At 48.5% G+C, this 18,104-nt stretch overlaps 4 protein-coding genes across 4 annotated transcripts; 2 read left to right on the top strand and 2 right to left on the bottom strand.

The window, feature by feature from the left end:
• Positions 1 to 1,254: 1,254 nt before the first annotated feature.
• Positions 1,255 to 5,416, bottom strand: EV420DRAFT_1521290 (glycosyl transferase family group 2-domain-containing protein). The gene is made up of 16 exons (XM_060472211.1): positions 5,104 to 5,416; positions 4,832 to 5,031; positions 4,674 to 4,782; positions 4,203 to 4,620; positions 4,034 to 4,143; positions 3,941 to 3,978; positions 3,748 to 3,888; positions 3,214 to 3,688; positions 3,091 to 3,160; positions 2,783 to 3,024; positions 2,609 to 2,717; positions 2,173 to 2,533; positions 2,024 to 2,117; positions 1,796 to 1,968; positions 1,706 to 1,736; positions 1,255 to 1,648 (listed from the first exon to the last, which is right to left on the bottom strand). The coding sequence occupies exons 1-16, from the start codon at positions 5,149 to 5,151 to the stop codon at positions 1,610 to 1,612; spliced, it is 2,658 nt and encodes an 885-aa protein (XP_060334318.1). The 5' UTR covers positions 5,152 to 5,416; the 3' UTR covers positions 1,255 to 1,609.
• A 2,751-nt stretch (positions 5,417 to 8,167) lies between these two features.
• EV420DRAFT_1638947 (GH16 beta-1,3-glucan recognition protein) lies at positions 8,168 to 10,502 on the top strand (the record flags this gene model as incomplete). Its single annotated transcript, XM_060476901.1, has 10 exons — positions 8,168 to 8,970; positions 9,035 to 9,421; positions 9,472 to 9,478; positions 9,538 to 9,598; positions 9,654 to 9,705; positions 9,760 to 9,909; positions 9,961 to 10,124; positions 10,178 to 10,270; positions 10,326 to 10,407; positions 10,472 to 10,502. 10 exons carry the CDS (start codon positions 8,168 to 8,170, stop codon positions 10,500 to 10,502), a joined length of 1,830 nt encoding a protein of 609 aa, XP_060334317.1.
• A 123-nt stretch (positions 10,503 to 10,625) lies between these two features.
• On the bottom strand, positions 10,626 to 11,475 carry EV420DRAFT_1264969 (uncharacterized protein; the record flags this gene model as incomplete). Its single annotated transcript, XM_060467252.1, has 3 exons — positions 10,626 to 10,801; positions 10,862 to 11,078; positions 11,146 to 11,475. 3 exons carry the CDS (start codon positions 11,473 to 11,475, stop codon positions 10,626 to 10,628), a joined length of 723 nt encoding a protein of 240 aa, XP_060334316.1.
• A 3,464-nt stretch (positions 11,476 to 14,939) lies between these two features.
• On the top strand, positions 14,940 to 18,092 carry EV420DRAFT_1265279 (SAC family polyphosphoinositide phosphatase; the record flags this gene model as incomplete). Its single annotated transcript, XM_060467260.1, has 14 exons — positions 14,940 to 15,216; positions 15,265 to 15,472; positions 15,520 to 15,713; positions 15,765 to 15,865; positions 15,916 to 16,056; positions 16,104 to 16,173; positions 16,235 to 16,466; positions 16,526 to 16,642; positions 16,693 to 16,904; positions 16,962 to 17,093; positions 17,139 to 17,409; positions 17,458 to 17,524; positions 17,601 to 17,782; positions 17,834 to 18,092. 14 exons carry the CDS (start codon positions 14,940 to 14,942, stop codon positions 18,090 to 18,092), a joined length of 2,463 nt encoding a protein of 820 aa, XP_060334315.1.
• Positions 18,093 to 18,104: the final 12 nt, after the last annotated feature.

Below are 18,104 nucleotides of genomic sequence, written 5' to 3'. Positions count from 1 at the left end.
CGCGCACGACGACGAATGTAGGTCCTTGGATGAACGTTCCAGGCTGAAGAGACGACATCGGAATGTTATGGAAAACCGTAATGGACGGGTCACCTTTCTTTGCTTGGCGATACGAGGAATTCTCAGGCAATAATTCATCTCCGGCGCGAACGAGAATTCCATGCCGTCATACTGAACTGGTGGTTGTGGCCCTCATGTCCGCTGCCCATCGCTGGCGAGAGAAGGGTTAATCCAACGAGGCATCTTGCAGGAACAAGAAGCAGGTGGTTATATTTACATGGATCAGATAAGTCTTGAAGAGTGACAAGGAGATAGATGCATCGAGGAGAAAAGGTACATGTTTTGCCCCCCCTTCTTTGTGCAGTTGGCAGGTTATTTGACCTTATGCAGTTGGTGAAGACTCTTCTGTGACGCGAAAAATCATTGTCGGCCTCCACGGAGTGCAAAATCGCCAAATAATATTACGTTTTTCGAACACGCTACCTGAGATCTCATTGCGACTAATCGTCGAAGCCTCTACAAGACCCGCCACATGTCTAGAGCGACACAATAAACAGGTGAAACAAGGATTCGGGAGCTTGGAATCAGCCCCAGTACGCTTCGAAGCAGCGGATAGGTGTGGCTAAGTAGGATGCTTGCAATGAGACAGTGCGATCTCCGCAGAAGCGTACCTTGTCATATTGACTTTGTTCCTTTATGCGACGTCGCTCCAGATCTTGGGAAGGGGGCTTCGTTAAAACCATCCTAAGCCATTTTTTTTTTGCCATAGAAATTAGAATAGTAAAATAAAAGGAGACCAAGGCCGGTTCCTTTGTCGCCACGAGGATCCCCAAGTGGCTATACCCTTTCTATCAGATCTGCGTTCTACATCATCATTGTACTCGGATCTACCAGGTATCCCGACGAAAAGTAAGCTATGAATACCATTTGATGAACCCGAACGTCGCGTCTGGGCGCTCAAAACCGATTTATTATGCGGCGGAGGCGGTTGAAGGTGGGGGCGAAGGAGGAAGATGAGAAGAAAGGTACGCAGAAGCAAGAATACGAAGCGACTCATTACCGGTACATCTCCTGCGGCGGCTTGCTGTAGCGAATCTGCAGAGGGCGCTCAGTATGCATCATCGAATGCTTGATCTGAGTGCCTATCAGTGTTGCTTCGCCTTCATGACGCCAAACTGCCCTTCGGGTGGCGTGATCATCGAACGCCCGAATGAGTTAGGATTGTTGTCGCACCGAACTTCCCGAATTCATGTCAAAGTGTTTTCACAAAATATGCCCATTGCATTTACATAATATAATGATCGTGAAAACAGAAGGCATCTAAAAAATCATTTGTGTGTACCAGTGTCCACGTTATGCTCCTGGATCTTCAAATAAAATTGTAGAATATGCGGTATGTGCGCGAGAGAGGGAAGAAAAAGAAGGCAAGCTATAAATGAGCGCACAACAGAAGATACCGGAGTCTACTATATGTACTACTGTACACTTGAGATTATAGATAAAGGATGAGAATAAGTCTATCGACACAGGAAGTCCAAAATCGTCTAACCAATAGTAATATAATTTGCAGGATGTTGTCGCTGACTCGCCATTTGGGGGAGGGAGTATTTCAGTATGAGAAAATCATGAGCCACGGGTTGAGAACGACCTATGAGGGCCTAGATCAGTACGGTGTAGCGACGTCCGGCTCAATGGAAGTACTCACAGGGAATAGCAAATGCCCTGAAATTACAATGCTAGAATGAATGTCATGAACAACGGATCTTAACCATGAATGTCAGACCGGAGCACTCACGCAAGAGGGAAGATAACAGCCCAAGAAGTCCCCGGGATACGCCATCCTTCTGGAATAAACGACAGAGACAGGACGATCATCGCAGCGATACCAATGATACACAGAAGTATAACGGGCCAGTAACGCTTCCAGATCTTGGGGACCTCGAGGAAGAAGTTGGATCTTTCGACTTCCTGTGGTCGCCGTCAATCACGATTCGGTCATACAAAGAAATTGAAGATGACTAACCTTAGCAGTGGCCCCCCACGTAATATTATACGAGAACATATGAGCGAGTAGTGCAACAGAAAGGTGGATGCTGAGACCTCCGAAGAAGAAAAAGCTACATGACACAAAATCTCAGCCAGGAACAAAGAGGTTAGAAGGGGCGCGCTTACAAGAAGGGTATCCAGGTGATATTTTCGAGGAAGGAGGACAAGATGCTCCTCTTCCCGAGACGGTATTCCAACAACGTATACCCAAGATTTCCGGCTCCTGGGAAAACAACAGTACAAGCCAACCAAATTTCGAAACTGTGCATGTAGTATCCATCGACGTCGAGAGCCCAGCCAAGGAGGAGATAGTTGAGCACCGACAACATGGCCGACGCTGCAATTCCATAGTAGGAAAACATATACGCCATCATACTGATCTTGTAATGGACCGGCGCAGCCGACCAGATGAAAGTTCGCAACTGCTTCGTGATAGGTCCAAGTCGCCACCAGGTAGATAACGGGTTAAACAACAGTTCGTTGCAGCCTGTCAGAACAAAGAAGTGAAGGCATGAATGAATGAAACAATCCGGACATCGGGAAACAGAATCAAGGCACGCACCATAGGAATATTTCTGCCAGCGATTGAGCTCATCATCGACGGTAAGCGATACACCCTCTTTGAAACCGTTCTCCGAGTATGTCGCCCATCGAATGATGTATCCTTTCAACTGTGTGATCTCAGTCAGTTCGCGAACCAACAATAGAAAAAACCAGACAACGGGTCCGGGCGTACCTGGAGTCGAAGTGCCATGTCAAAGTCTTCGGAGACGTTGCTTTCCGACCAAATCTTCTTGACGCCATCATCTGGGTCTACGAAAGCCGCATCTTGGATCGCAGACCACCTCAAGAAGGCGTTGTGTCCCACAAACGGGGCCACTTCGCCGTTTGCGCAAGCCATGGAAATACATCTATTCACTCGGCGCGTGAAGTGTGTGATGCCATTCTCGAAGTAATGGTGTGCGACTTGCATAACGTCTATGGAGAGAATGGAGAAACTTCGTCAAAGACCGGCCCGACTTCGGAGATATCACTCTCGCTCACCTGACTCGTGCTGGATGATGGCGACCTCGGGACACTCAGCCAACTCGCGTGCGGCATCTCTGAAGCAATCCTAGAGGAGAAAGAATTAGCATTGTCGACACCCCAAACGAGCGCCGCACGTACCTCGGGAACAATAGTATCAGAGTCCACGATCAAAATGACATCGCCCATTCTAAGCGATTTGCCGTTAGATGCCCAAGGCTTCCACTTCCTACCATTGGCTTCGTAGACGTCCTCGATCGCAAGCTTGAGTGCCTTGTCCTCCAAACATTCATCCAAATCGTCTGAGATGGCCCCAGCCTTTTCCGAGGCCTCGAGTTCAAGGAGCTTCTCCTCTAGCTTAAGGGACAGAGCTAATCCGTAGTTCATGTTCGAAGCCTTCTTGAAACGACCTGCCCGCTTGTAGCCATCGGGTTCGTTCGAGTGTCCAGGACGACCGACCCAGCCAATGTTGTGGTTGGCATAGAACGCTATTCGCTTCTGCCTCTCCGCTTCGTTAATAAGCTGAATACCATCATCGTGAATAAAGATGGCGGAGGTGCCACCCTGTCGGGCGTACGTCTGCATCGCCTTCTTTAGGGACATTACCGACGGAGCGCTATGATAGACAGGCCGGATCAGAAGACTAAATCAAAGACAAGAGTTCTAGTGGCTCACATGGTCTCTTCGAGACTTTCTTTGTAGACAGGCATCTCAACAGTTACGTGAGGAAGCTTCGCGTCTAGCTCCGGGTTAGGTTCGGGTACCACTGCAGAGTAATAGCGAGAGTTTTCATGGTATTGCGCGACGGGGCCAAAGCTGAGAAAAGGTCACTTGAGAGATTGATTAATAATAGGCCAAGATTACTTACACCATAGAAAGGTTCGTAATGACTTGAAGGGCGAAGAACTAAATGAGAAAAAAAATAAGTACTGAATTGGAGTAATGAAAAAAAGCCACTGACCAGCGACACACAAATGAGAAACGGTGTTGTAGCAACCAACGCGAATCTTGTGTAGTCAGAGTCAAGCCGGGCCTCGGAAATCATCGTCGAAATACCGCTTCCAATAAAGTCTAATCCCAATTATGTCAGGAACGACCAAAATTAAATTAAAAAGGTACGGATAACTCACAAAGAGACAATCCTGCACCGAGACCTCCATAGAAAGGTCCATAGAGTTGAATAGGCCGAGCAGACTTGCCAGAAGCTTTCTCCGGATCCGAATGTTTTGCTGCCTTTGACTTGCCAGACAACTTCCAGCTCCAGAACCCAGTCGACGTTTTCTGTCCTGGTTGCTTTTCGCGCTCTTGAAGAACAGCGACGGCAACAGCTTCCGAGGCCACGGCAGCGGCTTCTGCGGCCTTGTTATCGGCGTTGAGATTATCGTCGGATGCAGTAGTCGATGGGGCAGCAGATGTTCCTGTAATGGACGAGGCAATAGTTCCACGGGACCGCCAGACGAGCTTCATCAATTTCTCTTCGAAATCTGAACACAGGGGAATGATATTGTCGAGATCGTCGGACCATACGACTAATACACGCTCATCACGCTGAAATTGAATCGTTAGATGTCAGTTGATTCAAGGGCGAGGGTACAACACACCAGAAAGGCACCGCACTGTTCCTTGTCCGCACGGACAAGATGGCTCATTGTATCGAGCACTTGAATTCGCGTGTCTGAATCGAGGTACATGCACACAGCATCTTCGGCCCTAATGCGACATGTGAGCCAAGAGAACAGATAATCATTCCAGGACGTACACGGTGGACAAGGCAGCATTTACGGCGGCGCTCCTGACTTTGACAGCGACGAGGGGGTTGAGGATACGGACGGCTGCCTCGAATGGCGCCAGAAAGCGGTTTTCGTACGGAAACACGCGGAATTGGCCAGGCGCGACACGGAGACAGACTCCGGCTGCCACATTTTCTTCTGAGGGCTTGAACCAAGCGTCTCCTTGAGTCTAGAAAAAAAGTTAAGGTTAGCACGAAAGTAAGGATAACGGGGGGATAGTCAGGGATATGTAATAACTTACACGACCCCAAACATAATGAAGGACGGCATCATAGTTATCGTAGTCCATGATACCCAAGACGTTGGGGGGGGAATGTAAAAGAAAGTGAGTAGAGTAAAAGCCGGAGGAGCAGCAACTCAAGAATCGATTCCGCGAAGGGACGAAGTCTTTAAAAGCCGATCAGGTTTGGAGCAGTGCAGGGATAGTCCACCGACCGCGATTACGGCTGAGAAGACGGAAGAGGCCATCGCAGTGACAGGCAAAGTGGTGACAGGCCGATCCACAAGCATCATTCGGTACAAAAAAAGCCAGGTACCAGTACGACCGCATGCACAAATGTACCTCGCCATCCTGATCGAATCCACCGGCCCATCCCACCATGGGAAAAAAGTGGAAAGAGAGCGGTCGCAACATTTCTGCCAACACTCAGCCCTCTTGCGTCAAAGAAGTCTGTCACAGTGTAACACTTCAATACTACTTAGGGTCTTCAAATTCAAACACGACACTGTCTAGCACCATGTCGAGAATCATTATCGTCGAGCACTCGATTATCGAACTGCGAACGGTGGCTACAATGAGGCCTTCATGTCCACTAAATCCTCGCTCCGTATCAGGAGCCGAACATCTACAGGCTCTGGGCGCTCCGCACAACCTTTGAGCCTGGAGAAAGGATCTGGAAGAAATGACAAGAAAAAAGTGGAGAATGGAGAAAAAACAAATTTTCGGTGGTTTGGACTTGTTTGTAGTTTCCAAAATGGGGTGATCGCACGATCACACGATCGCCACGACGCACTTAACCGTTCACTCAACCGACACCCAGAGTCATATGGCTGTGCTCAGTGCGGCCAAATACGGTCTTCCTCGAGACTCAACCGAGGCTAAGCGACCGTCGGCGGCACTGACTGACTGCGTACGGCAACCTGTTTATCGTATTCATACAATCTATGTATCCCAGACGATACATATCTTCCTATCTGTATCATCCTGATACTTCCGTAACAGCCCCTCATACCCTTGGCTAGCTAAATATGTGCAACAGTTCACGTTTATTCAATCTGGCGCCACTCTGATCATGATCGATGCGTATCCCTCGACCGGATGCCGTACTCGTCGAGCTTGATCAACTTGTGTTGTCGCCGCTATTGCGGACACGCAGGTCTTTCGATTCCGCCGTCGATATACAATGATAACACAGAAGCGGCTCTACTTGGTCTAGAAATCAGGTTGGGCCACTGATATGCAACCCTAACGCATCATTCTATCCGTATACAGCGCATATGTGTAAGTGAAATCCTTCCCGATGGTGTATCCGCGCTCCCGGAACGCGTTATCTCTTCTCCACTAAACTCAGCTCATTAAGGCCTTATCTTTTCAGAACATTTCTCTTCGAACGCTACTTTTTGAGTAGCGCCTTCCCATTCGTTCTGTCAATCATTAACAGGCAACAGGCCCGGTGCCTACCTTCATGGCGCGCTTCCCGGCACCCCTGCCTAAGATTCTTTGTACACGAGTGTCACAACGTTCGTTTCTCTTGAATTGGATTCTATATCTGTATTGACGTTCCTCTGTTGATTCCAGGATCTGCGTGACAACCCCCAATCTCCTCTCGGTCTTCTCTTTGATTCCCAAGCAGGTATGACTTAACTCACTAGCGTCATCGTTCTGATGAATAGGTACTCTGTATCCATCTAATTTCCCTTCAATAGTGGGAAATTCTACAGAAACTTCGCCATCGAATCAATCTGCCGTTGGACTGTGTTGATTTTACTTGCTCGGGTTGCAACCAACAGATTCTCAACTATTCTTGACACGAGGCTTGCTATCGGGTCCTTATCTGTCTCTACCATTGTCACTAATTCCCATGAGGTTACCGCGGCTACAAATTCCTATCTCTTCAATTCACTCAGACTGAGTTTAGTTCTCCTTTTGAAAGTTTTCAGTGCCCCTATGCGCGCCTTGTACAAATGGGGTAGGAAGCCGTCCACCGCCATATGCTTCCGGAATAAGGTGCTTAACTTTTTTCATTGTCCTTGTTTTTTTCCCTGCGTTGATGCCCTGTATGAGAGTTATCAGGCCTCGGAGGATAGGATGTAATTTTCTTTCCGACGTTTCTTCCCATGTGTTCCACATGGGTGCGATCCGTTGTTCACTTCATTAAAGATTGATGTCTCGGTGCACCTGGATTCTGACCTGTGTCAGGGCGATGCCCAGGAATCCATAATTTTCGATGACAGGTCCGTACCAGGGCAAGAGCGCAGCAGTCATCGCTTGCTGACAAGACGCCGACACTTGGTCCTTTTCATTGTAGATAGCTTATTCTTTGGCGACTTATCATCTACTTGTCGGTGACATACTACGCCGCACACTAATAATGCAATGTCCGCTTGGCTCCGACATCAGCGGCCCGAGACGTAGAATTTTGTTATACGTGCTTTTTGAACGACCGTGACTAGTCGTGTTTCGGGTTGGCAGTAGAGCGACTTCTCGGTATACCTGGACGGTATAGTCGAGAATTCGGCTTGACACAATAGCTTTTTGGCTGTAGCGACGAGCGGGCCTTATCTCCTTGAATCACAAATTAGCATCAAGCTAACTGATCTACATATCCGTGTTGGGGCAACGATATCTCCGAGCCCTTATGTCGGGCAGGCGTGGCCGGATTTGCACCACGGTGACCTTGCGACTCAATTCTCCGGGAATTGCCATTGGCTGTTGAGAAAGTATCTTCGTCAAATCAATGATCTCCACAGACCGACGGGGTACGAACTTTGCGTGTGAGTGTTGCTCATAAAAGAGTCATCGCCATCTAATTCAAGCTGATGACGGCGTTACACCATATATACCGACGTCTTCGAAGCTGCTTTGACAGGGCGTGGGTATACGTACACAAGCGAGATCGGTCCCTTCGAGGAACGAGATCATCAACATGCTCATCGGAGTTGATGATGACACGACCTGGCTGGAAAAGTTCGGATAGAACCCCTTGATGCGGACCTAGGCATCCGCTAACCCGTGGTTTTATAGCGAATCGTAATTCTTAATAGGCAGTTGAAGTCTCGGTTCTCTGCCTCGCACGATACCGACGATGCCTCCTTCAGCACCATCCTCATCTTCACCCATCGTGGGATCTAACGACGAAATGTCTGTGCCTCGTGCCCATGCACATTTTATCATCGAGTCTGATGGCGAGGAAAACGACACGTTCCCTGAGGTGCCGACTCCTCACCGCTCGACCAGCAACGGTCACGGAGCTATGGACTCACCCCCCCAGACGCCTCGTACCAATAGCTTCGGCCAGTCGACGGCGAAAAACCCCTTCTCACCGCCAGCCAGCGTACTTAGCTTCAGTACGCCAACAGAGTCGCCTATGCAAACCCCGGCATTTCTCCCGACCCAGTACCCGTTCCCGGAAACTGCGCCGAGAAGCGGCATTACGTCGCTCGCCACTAGCATGGCTGATTTGCGCCGTACCTCCTCGTCCCTAGGTAGTCACCCTCAGACGGCTGAATCTCAGAGGGCAAGCTATCTTCGTTCGCGGGAAGCTTTTACTTCACCCCCTACACGGCCTCTCACTTTGTACAACACTCCCCCCGTCACCAAGGTAGCCAGGGAACGTCCCAAGTCGACGATGCTCACCCCCGAAAACGCCCCGGAGAAACCATGGGTGGTGAACAAGGATAGACGTGCTACCATTTCATACTTCGTAACCTATGGCGTAGCCTTCCTTGGAATTGTCGCCAGCGGCCTCAAGATCTACTTTGACTGGAAAGCTCTTCCCGTCCTGACCGGCAACTTGTGCTCGATCCTTGACGAAGATTTCTCAAGCGGAAATGACGTCTTTGGTGACAATGGTGTCTTCTTCCGAGAGGTTGACATGAGTGGCTTCGGGTAAGCATTTCTAATATAGTATGGTCCTGCGGCACTTCTAAATCGCGACGTTCGCATCCTTTAGCAACGGCCAATTTGAAATGACGACTTCTTCTCTCAATAATTCATTCGTTCAGAACAACCGTTTGTATATTCTCCCCACACTGACCGAAGACAGTATCGGCAGGGATGCAATACTCAATGGGCACGTTTATAATATTACCGATTGCACGTACAACATTACTCGCGGACAGTCTTACACCGATTCCTCCTCGTCGGTCAACACAGGTACCACCACAATTGGTAGCGATGAGGACTTTGATGCCGAATCCTACTACGCTGCCTGTTCTGCTGTGAGCAACTTTACAACAGGACAGATCATCAATCCTATTCAAAGTGCAAGAATAAGCACGAGGAGCAGCGCTAACATCCGGTATGGAAAGGTCGAGGTTAGGGCTAAGATTCCAACTGGGTAAGTTATCTTTTTCTTCGTGCTGCTTCGAAAACTGATTGGCTTCCTAGGGACTGGGTTCGTACCTCCGCCCGCTTCCTGCTCTGTACCTCTCTATTTACTGACCGCTGGTGCAGATGTGGCCTGCTATTTGGATGCTTCCCGTCGATAATACGTACGGCGACTGGCCTCTAAGCGGTGAATAACTTGCTGCGCTTCACTCTATTTTACGTCTCATCCGTGATCATTACAGGTGAAATTGATATCATGGAATCTCGAGGAAACGGGATTTCATATCCTAGACAGTATGAACTTTTCCTCGTTCTTTCCTTGCTGCATTCATTAATGTCGCCTACTAGGGGATCCAACTATGTTCGTGGTTCACTCAACTGGGGACCTGTCTCTTGGTACAATGCTGTGGCCAAGACGTACGGATGGTGGACTCTCCGGCGAGGAAGCTACGCCGATGATTTCCACACGTATTCCATAGAGTGGACCGATAAGTTCATGTACGTTCGAGTTCTTATTCAACTATCAGCGTCCCTGACTTCCCCCTCTAGGCGGATTTACGTCGACACTCGCTTGCATCACATGTTCCAAATGAGCATAAAAGAATCCTTCTGGGACCTCGGAGAATTCCCGTCGACTACCACGAATGGCTCAGAGACCATCGCGCTACAGAACCCGTGGGTCAATGGATCCACATCAGCACCGTTTGATCAAAGTAAGCTTCTTTTGACATGCTCGGCGCAGCCCCTGACCCTGTGTGTTTGATAGGGTTCTATCTCATATTGAATGTTGCTATTGGCGGAACAAATGGATGGTTCGAAGACGGCTATGGCGACAAGCCGTGGCTAGATGGGTCTTCGAGTGAGTGATGGGCCTGGTTGGATAAATGATTTACATGAACTGATTGATGGATCAGCTGCGATGAGGGACTTTTACAACAAGAAGGACACCTGGTATGCGACCTGGCCGGAGGATGTGGAACAGCGCGCCTTTGTGATGTACGTGCCTTTTTTCACATGTTCATTGTCTGCCCCTGCTGAACAGAACATTCTTTCCATTTAGTGACTCTGTCAAAATGTGGGAACGGTGTTAATATCCCCTAGTCTAATTTATACGCACGTGTATTTGGTCCGTGACACGGACATCTGTTGGCATTGGCAGCTTGATTAGAGTATTACTTGATGATATAAATTAAATAACCACGATACATAGACTTTTAAATCACGTTTTGACTATTCGACATGTATCCGATGCTTGCAATCATTATACGTTCAATAACAGCGAGCTCTTCATCATTTCGCGGTGCATAGATTAACAGATACTCCTTTGGCATTGGAATCCATTGGCATACTCCACTAAGAGGATGTCTCTCTCCCCAGCCCTGTTCGATTACTGATCGGGAGTATAGCAGTTAGAAAAAGCGCCACCTTATTTCAGACGGTATGTACTCACCGAGTTTGCAATCTCTAGGCGACAGCATGAAATGCATAGAAGAATCTTGGGGATGAATGTGTCCCATCTCAAGCTGTGCTTGCAACGCCGGACCGTGTGGCGCAGGGACAGAGGAACGCAGATGCATACCATCGCCTAATCTCTCGTGACGCGACGTGTAAATTTCCACCACCCCCTGGTTAGCCTCCGCGTGCTTCGCGAATACCGCTTCGAGTTTCTAATCGACGGAGGTGTGAATTTAAAATTAAGAAATAACCGGTGACCCTGACAAGTTAAGTACTAACCTTGCGGGTAAGATCGTCGGGGATCCGATCCAATTGTCTGTGGGGTGCAAAGTGCCATCCCGTAAAGGGTCTCGAGCCCCGGCGCTCAGGGATCGAGGCGGGGTCGAGCCAGGCGGCATTGTTCGGGTCCTGGGAGTATTCGATGGTGGAAAGCGTTTCGCGGCCGAAAGGTTTGAGCGAGACGGCGAGTAACCAGCCTATGGGGTTGTACGGTAGGGCGGCTTTCCCGAGCCTAAGCCATCGATGGTAGTCTTCGACGAGCCAGGGAACGGAAAGCCCGATAACACCAAGGAGTATTGCGCTTCGAGGGTGTGTATGGATGGCGTTCATGAAGATGCCAAGGCGGTTCATTGTCAGGGCAGATGTCTAGTTTTCCAATTTCCTGTGGTATAAGAGCAACGACCAGTTCTAAATGCCGCTCATTGCGTATACCTTCGACTCGTAAACAGTGCCACTTGCTGCGTGCGCCGTAGGGACGCGTGTACCACACTGAAACTTTTATTTTTATTAGCCGGCGGCTACGTAGCTGCGCGGCAGCAACAACTAAATTCCATGAGCGCCCCTCTAAAAAAAAGAAAAGGACACACATAAGGAAGAGTTACATGGTTTGTCGTTTGTCCAAGCGAGCACGGCTACTTAGCTAGTGAAAACCGCGTGCTCTTTGCATGATCTTTACCTGCTTGGAAGAAAAGGACAAGCGGACCCACGGTGCGTCGGCCCTATGGCTGTGGCTGTCAAAAATTTGCTTGTGCCTTATGGTCCATGTTTCTTCTCAGTTCAAAGTACCTTGCGGACCTCGAAATTTCTCCGTCTCTTGGTACCACCTGTGTGATGCGCGGCGATCCTAGAATACAGTAAGTGGGTAGACGATTTCCCAATGTTGACGTCGTTTAGCACCCCAGAATAGAAGGCACCGGAGTCACTAGCCCTGAAATTAAGATTCAGGAAACGCTCGGTCCCCGACATAAACGTTAAAGCTAAAATCATCCGCCGCTATCAATGGATAGTCCTAATTCAGCGCTCCGACGTAGGAAAGATCATAAAGAAAATTCGAGCAGATTTGTACGTACATATTATGTGCTGTAGGACCAATAATATACAAGGTTATTGAGCAGACGAGCCGTGACATCGTGTGCGAGAGGTCTCGGAAAAGTGTCGGGGCCGCGCCTCCCTCCACGTGGAGTAGCCCACTGTACCGGTGACTCCCGGACATTGATTTTGAATTTCTGACTCTTACCAGTGCTTCGTCGACCGTCTTGCTAAATATCACACATCCATTATGGCCATCCATCAAGGTATACTAGAGGAACTCTTTGACAACCATCTCTCCGATTTCGCTCTTAAAGCCTGTTCATCTTTTCTTCCTCCCAGTCAGACTCCTCTTTACGATTGTTTCAATCTATTATAATCGTCACGAAGTCGACAGTCGTGTCGAGTTTTGCCAGACTGATAGCTTTTTTTTTTTTTTTAAATCCTAAGTATATTGGTTACGCATGCGTATGGTCCAATTTAGCTACTTGTGTTACTGTGTGTATGATGTCATCGATTAAGTCAGCTTAACAAGCTGTGCACTTATGTTATGGCACGAAATTATCCCTCGCCCTCGATAACTTGGTGCAACTCGGGCACTGCCACCTTTTCCCACTTTGGGAAATCCTGACCTCTGCCGAGAAATGGCCGCAATCTATCCGTCACCGTCGTTTCTTCACCAGACCCTTCTCATGGCCTAGTCCTACTTCCCACCAAACTCCATCAATCCCAGTCCTTCTCCGGTCTCTCTTTCCCAGACCTGCCTTACTCGGCCAAGATCACCAACACAGTGTGATCAATTGATGCGGGGGCGATGTGCCGGGCCGGGGTGTGCTTGGATCACCACTCCATTTTGTTACACCTGGGTCCCAACCAGGCGGCAGCCTTGCGGCACGCGACTCCGTTTCCCTGTCTTATTCGAAAGATCACTGGAAGGGCCTCGAACCGATGCCCAGAATGGCAAGGAGAGATAAGATTTGTCGTGTGATTTTAGAGGGGGTAATGTGCGTGACTTGATCATGTTTTAGAAAGGGAGGCTGCGTTTCACGTGATTCGGATATCGGAAGTGGTAGAACCCGGAAAGTGTCTAGAGTGTTACTTTCTGGGGGGTGGGGGGCTCGAACTCGCGAGTGCGAAAATAAATATTTTCTGTGTGGAACGAGGTACAATCGAGCAAGCAGAGGTAACCACTACACCATCTGCTCCCGACTGATAGCTTCACAGTGCATATTATCATGAATTCGCTATCTGATCTTGGATTACTGGTGTCCGAACCAAGCTGATGAAAAGTGCATGTTTCTCTCCCACCTTCAGCTTCTTCCCAACCCTCAACGTCCAATTTTCTCGCTGAACAAGGCAACTATGCTCAACATTGGCTCCTTTCGTTCGTCCCATTCAATTTCCAATGTTCGACATCTCATTTTGAATCATATGGGGTTTGACACCTTCGCTCATTGTTTATCGTATTCTCCAGACAGCTCGGTACACTCGCCACGCATGGAGCAGTTGCTGAGACATCCGTTCTCCGAATTCTCTGGCTGTCTCATTGATGTCGCCCTTCCGCGCTGGATATACAACTAGCCGACCCCATCAGTGAAGTTTTGTTCTCCTCGCAGTCTACGATATCTTCAAGCGGTTGATGTGTTCTCTCGGATGTCATGACATTCGATGCAGTATCCTTCTTACTATTGTCGGCCCTGCTTTGCAGAGTCCTAGCTCTCTGTTCTGCGGCTGATTCCATTACTATTAGGCGGGAAGGCGTTTTCTCCCTATGGTTTGCGTGGGTGTGTTCGCTTTATAAACACTTACTGTTAGGTAGATTGATGGGCTTGAATGTCTGGGCTAAATCGAAATGTTTCGGTCTTTGCCAAAATGTTCCCGGAAGTTCATGTCAGTAAGCTAAACGAAAAATGAACTTGTACAATTCAAGAGACATACGTCTTTATCATTCTGATCACTCGCAAAGAAGTATTTCTATCTGTACTAGTTCTGATCATGACTGTGAAATCTGCTAATCAAGTTCGTACAGTGATGGTTAGATAGTGTTGAGATGAGCGATAATTCTCCAGCTGTTCACCCGGATATAGCAGGGAAGGATGCAAACAGGCAAGGGTCATTGTTGTTCAATGTTACCCGAGAGTTTTACATACCATAGAGTTGACAAGTAGATTAGTATTACAACGAGTAGCGGTACAGTCATACATAGCAGTAGAGTACTGTACCCCCGCGTCTTCGCCCACTACGAGGCGTGTTGCGGGTCACCAATCCAGACCTTCATCATCATCATCATTGTTGTTCATCTACCTATTTGTCTACTTGCTGTGTACACTAATAAAAGCATGCCATAATAAAGAAATCCGAGGAAACGGGTAAGTAACTGTGAGTCGTGACTTCCTAGCCTGATGCTGCTGATGTTCAACAACTGAAGATCCCAATGTTGACTGCGATGTGATGTGCGACACTTGGCACTCCAATGGATGGGTTTGTTGAGAGTCTTTGTAGCAGATCATGATGGAATGGTGACCGACTCGTAAAACGTCTTTCTTCAAGTCCTGCACTCTGGAGACTCCGTCCCGGAGCGGGCCGATGTACATGTGATGACCGCGACGTCACAGGTCACACACCGTCACGGTGCAGCGCGACGCACGCTCCACCGTCCTGTTCATCTCTGCTCGCTCCATCACGACTGCCAGCACGGAATCAATGCGCCTGTGAGCGTCGTTTTCTGTAAGGTTTTAATCTGCCAAACCTGGCCGACGTCTACCATGAGCGACCCAGCACCCGCAATACAACGCTCAGCAGCATTCAACAAGTACATTTTGTACGAGAACAGACTGCGATTCTTTGTTATTGCCTCCAATACCGCTGACTCGAGGCATCGGATTATCAAGATTGACCGTACCAGTCCGGAGGAACTTTCCCTGATTGAGGATGAGGCAGAATACAGTGGAAAGCAGATGAGCGCCATGCTCAAGATGCTGGACGACGGAAACAAGAGTTCTGGAGGGCTTGGGAGGGCGAAGATGTTCTTTGGGATCGCTGGTGAGCGATATTGTCCTGCTCACTGACTGTGATTACAATGAAACCCAGGATTCGTCCGTTTCACTGCAGGGTGGTACATGGTTATCATCACAAAGCGCTCTGTAGTCGCCCTACTTGGCGGCCACTATCTCTATCACTGTGAAAACACCGAGATGATTCCTGTTTGTTTCAACCAAAAGATTGAGAAGGCGGCGGAGGAGCAGCGACTCATTAATATCTACAAGCAAGTCGACATGTCAAAGAACTTCTATTTCAGGTATGCTGTTGGTCGCGTCGGCACTACAGAAATTAATTATTTCCCAGCTATACCTATGACCTGACTTCGTCATTGCAGCATAATCTCACTGGCTCCAGCCGCTCTGTTCACGGGAAATGGGCATTTAACGACAGATACGCCTGGAATTTCAACATGATGGCTGCTCCTTTTGAGCACTCGGGAGGCCCTGCGAGTCCGCATTGGCTTCTGCCTCTGGTCCACGGACACGTAGACCAAGCTAGTACGTGATGTATTGTGTGTCCGCACGTCAACTTTCTGAGCTGTCGTATAGAACTCACCGTTCTGGGTCGCGTCGTTTTTATTACGTTGATCGCGAGGCGTTCACGCCACTTCGCAGGGGCACGTTATCTCAAACGCGGGGTCAACGATGAGGTCGGACAGCTCACTGTCAAACAAACCACTTATCTCTTACTCTCTCTCAGGGCAATGTCGCAAATGAGGTTGAAACCGAGCAGATCGTGTCGGAGGCACTCACAACGCCGTTTTATTACCCCGCCCCAAGGAACTCGTCAGGAGACAAATGTAGCCGCCGTCCTAGCCCTAACTACACCAGCTATCTACAGGTACTGTTTTTCCTATCTATCTCTGCCTCATTGCTCATGATACGCAGTATCGTGGGAGTATTCCTATCTATTGGACACAAGAAACAAACAGCATGACACCGAGGCCGCCCATTGAGAGTAAGCCGTTCTATTCTCCCTGTCACGATTGTGCCTCAACTTAATTATGCTGCGTCCCTAGTCAATGTTGTAGACCCTTTTTACACCGCAGCATCTCGCCATTTTGATGACCTTTTTAAAAGATATGGCGCACCCATAACGATTCTCAATCTCATTAAAACAAGGGAACCTGTACCTCGAGAGTCCAAGTTGCTGGAAGAATACACACTTTGTGTCAGATACCTGAATCAGTTCCTTCCGAGGGATAAACAAATGATTTATAGGCCCTGGGATATGTCTAGAGCATACAAAGAGTCGGTATCCCTTCCAAGCCCTTTCATTTCATTGGCGTTTCTGACCGGGAATGCCACAGAAAGACGCAGGATGTCATAAGCTATTTGGAGGATATAGCGGAAGAGTCTATTCAAGTTACAGGTTTCTTCCATTCAGGACCGGAGCCATATTCGCATTATTTGCAGAGCGATTCAGAGTAAGAACAACCGCCGTTCACGGAAACTGTTAATTAACCTGATTTTCAAGAACTTGGCGAAGCACCATCTCCTTACAGAATGGGATCTGCCGAACAAATTGTGTTGATTGCCTGGATCGTACTAACGCTGCACAGTTTGTCTTTGGGAAGCGTGCTCTCGGGCACCAGCTGTACGCTCTCGGGGTTGTAGAGAATCCGAATCTCGCATTTGACTCTGATGCAGTTAATATGCTGACTGAAATGTATCACGATCACGGCGACAGTTCGTCCTGCGTTATGATTACTTATCGTATTGCCGCCGTACTAACTTCCGGTTTAGCTATTGCACTCCAGTATACTGGAAGCGCCCTTGTGAATCGCGTGGAAACATACCGACGTATGCCTCACTGGAACAGTCACTCCCGGGATATCATTGAGAATATCCGCCGATTCTACACCAACTCCCTGTTAGGTGGGCGCTTCTTTGTTTCATGTATACCAGCATCTGATGTGCCAGCAGATGCTGATAAGCAAACAGCTATCAGCCTCTTCCTGGGCGTTCAGAGTGAACGTGCCATCACTCACCGTCCTGTGCGGAGCGGCTACAGGCAATGGTTCAACCCTGAGCACCTCAAACCTGCCTATGTGATCGATGACTGTGACAAGAAGCTACGAGAATTTGTGAAAACGAAGGGTGACTTTTGGATCGAGTATTACCGACCTTTACTGTTCACATCTCTCGGGAAGCACTTTGCGTACTCGATGAACAGCACATTGAAATTGCCAGGGTATGTTTGATGCCTGAATATGTCATTTGATCTGAAACGGCGTGCTAGGAAGACTGCGAAAGACATGAACCACAGTCCGTTTGAGACGAGTTCACGTCATAGACCCTCTAGGCGAGTCTGCTTATCTTTTCTCACCCTTATCGTTATCCATTAATAATCGTGCGTGCAGTGTCGTACAAGGCGTTAGGAAGTGGATAGGATCACAGAACGTCGCAGCCCCGAAGAAACCAAATGGGAAGCCGACCGCAAGGACCGAGACTCGGAAAGCTTCTTTCGAGCCCGAATTTGATCGTCATTCGTTGTCAACAGAGGCTATTGCGAAGCAAATGCTCGAGCCTTTCGTATCAGAAACAGAAGAGGCAGAATATCAAGGGTCTGTTCTATCTGTCACTTTCCTGATTGTGCTTTGTTGATGTAATTGTAGATATATTGATCAGTATGAGGAACTTCTTGATGCCCCGAGCACGAGAAGTGAGAGGAAAGATTTGGAGGTGTACACGGCAGCTGTACGTATGGCCACGGGTGATGTGACAGAGTTGCAGGATATCGATGACGAATCCAGCGAGTATTTTGGTTACGTTGAATATGGTTCCGTACAGTATCATGAGGGACAGGGAAGGAAAGAACCACTCCCTATCTCCTTCAATTACGAGCGATGGTTGAATAGTCACACCATTGTGTAAACATAGAATAAC

The sequence above is a fragment of the Desarmillaria tabescens genome (genome assembly GCF_030435595.1).
Source record: "Desarmillaria tabescens strain CCBAS 213 chromosome Unknown EV420scaffold_8, whole genome shotgun sequence".
Taxonomy (NCBI): domain Eukaryota; kingdom Fungi; phylum Basidiomycota; class Agaricomycetes; order Agaricales; family Physalacriaceae; genus Desarmillaria; species Desarmillaria tabescens.
The sequence above is the reverse complement of the archived record's forward strand: the minus strand, read 5'-3'. Positions and strand labels throughout refer to the sequence as shown.

What these genes read in the sequence shown, in the direction of transcription:
- EV420DRAFT_1521290 (XM_060472211.1), bottom strand. Translation starts at nt 5,151, where the DNA reads ATGGACTACGATAACTATGATGCCGTCCTTCATTATGTTTGGGGTCGT. An exon ending in TTCATTATGTTTGGGGTCGT is followed by an intron (nt 5,032 to 5,103) that starts GTAAGTTATTAC and finishes CTTTTTTTCTAG; the next exon opens with ACTCAAGGAGACGCTTGGTT. An exon ending in CGGTGCAGGATTGTCTCTTT is followed by an intron (nt 4,144 to 4,202) that starts GTGAGTTATCCG and finishes AATTGGGATTAG; the next exon opens with ACTTTATTGGAAGCGGTATT.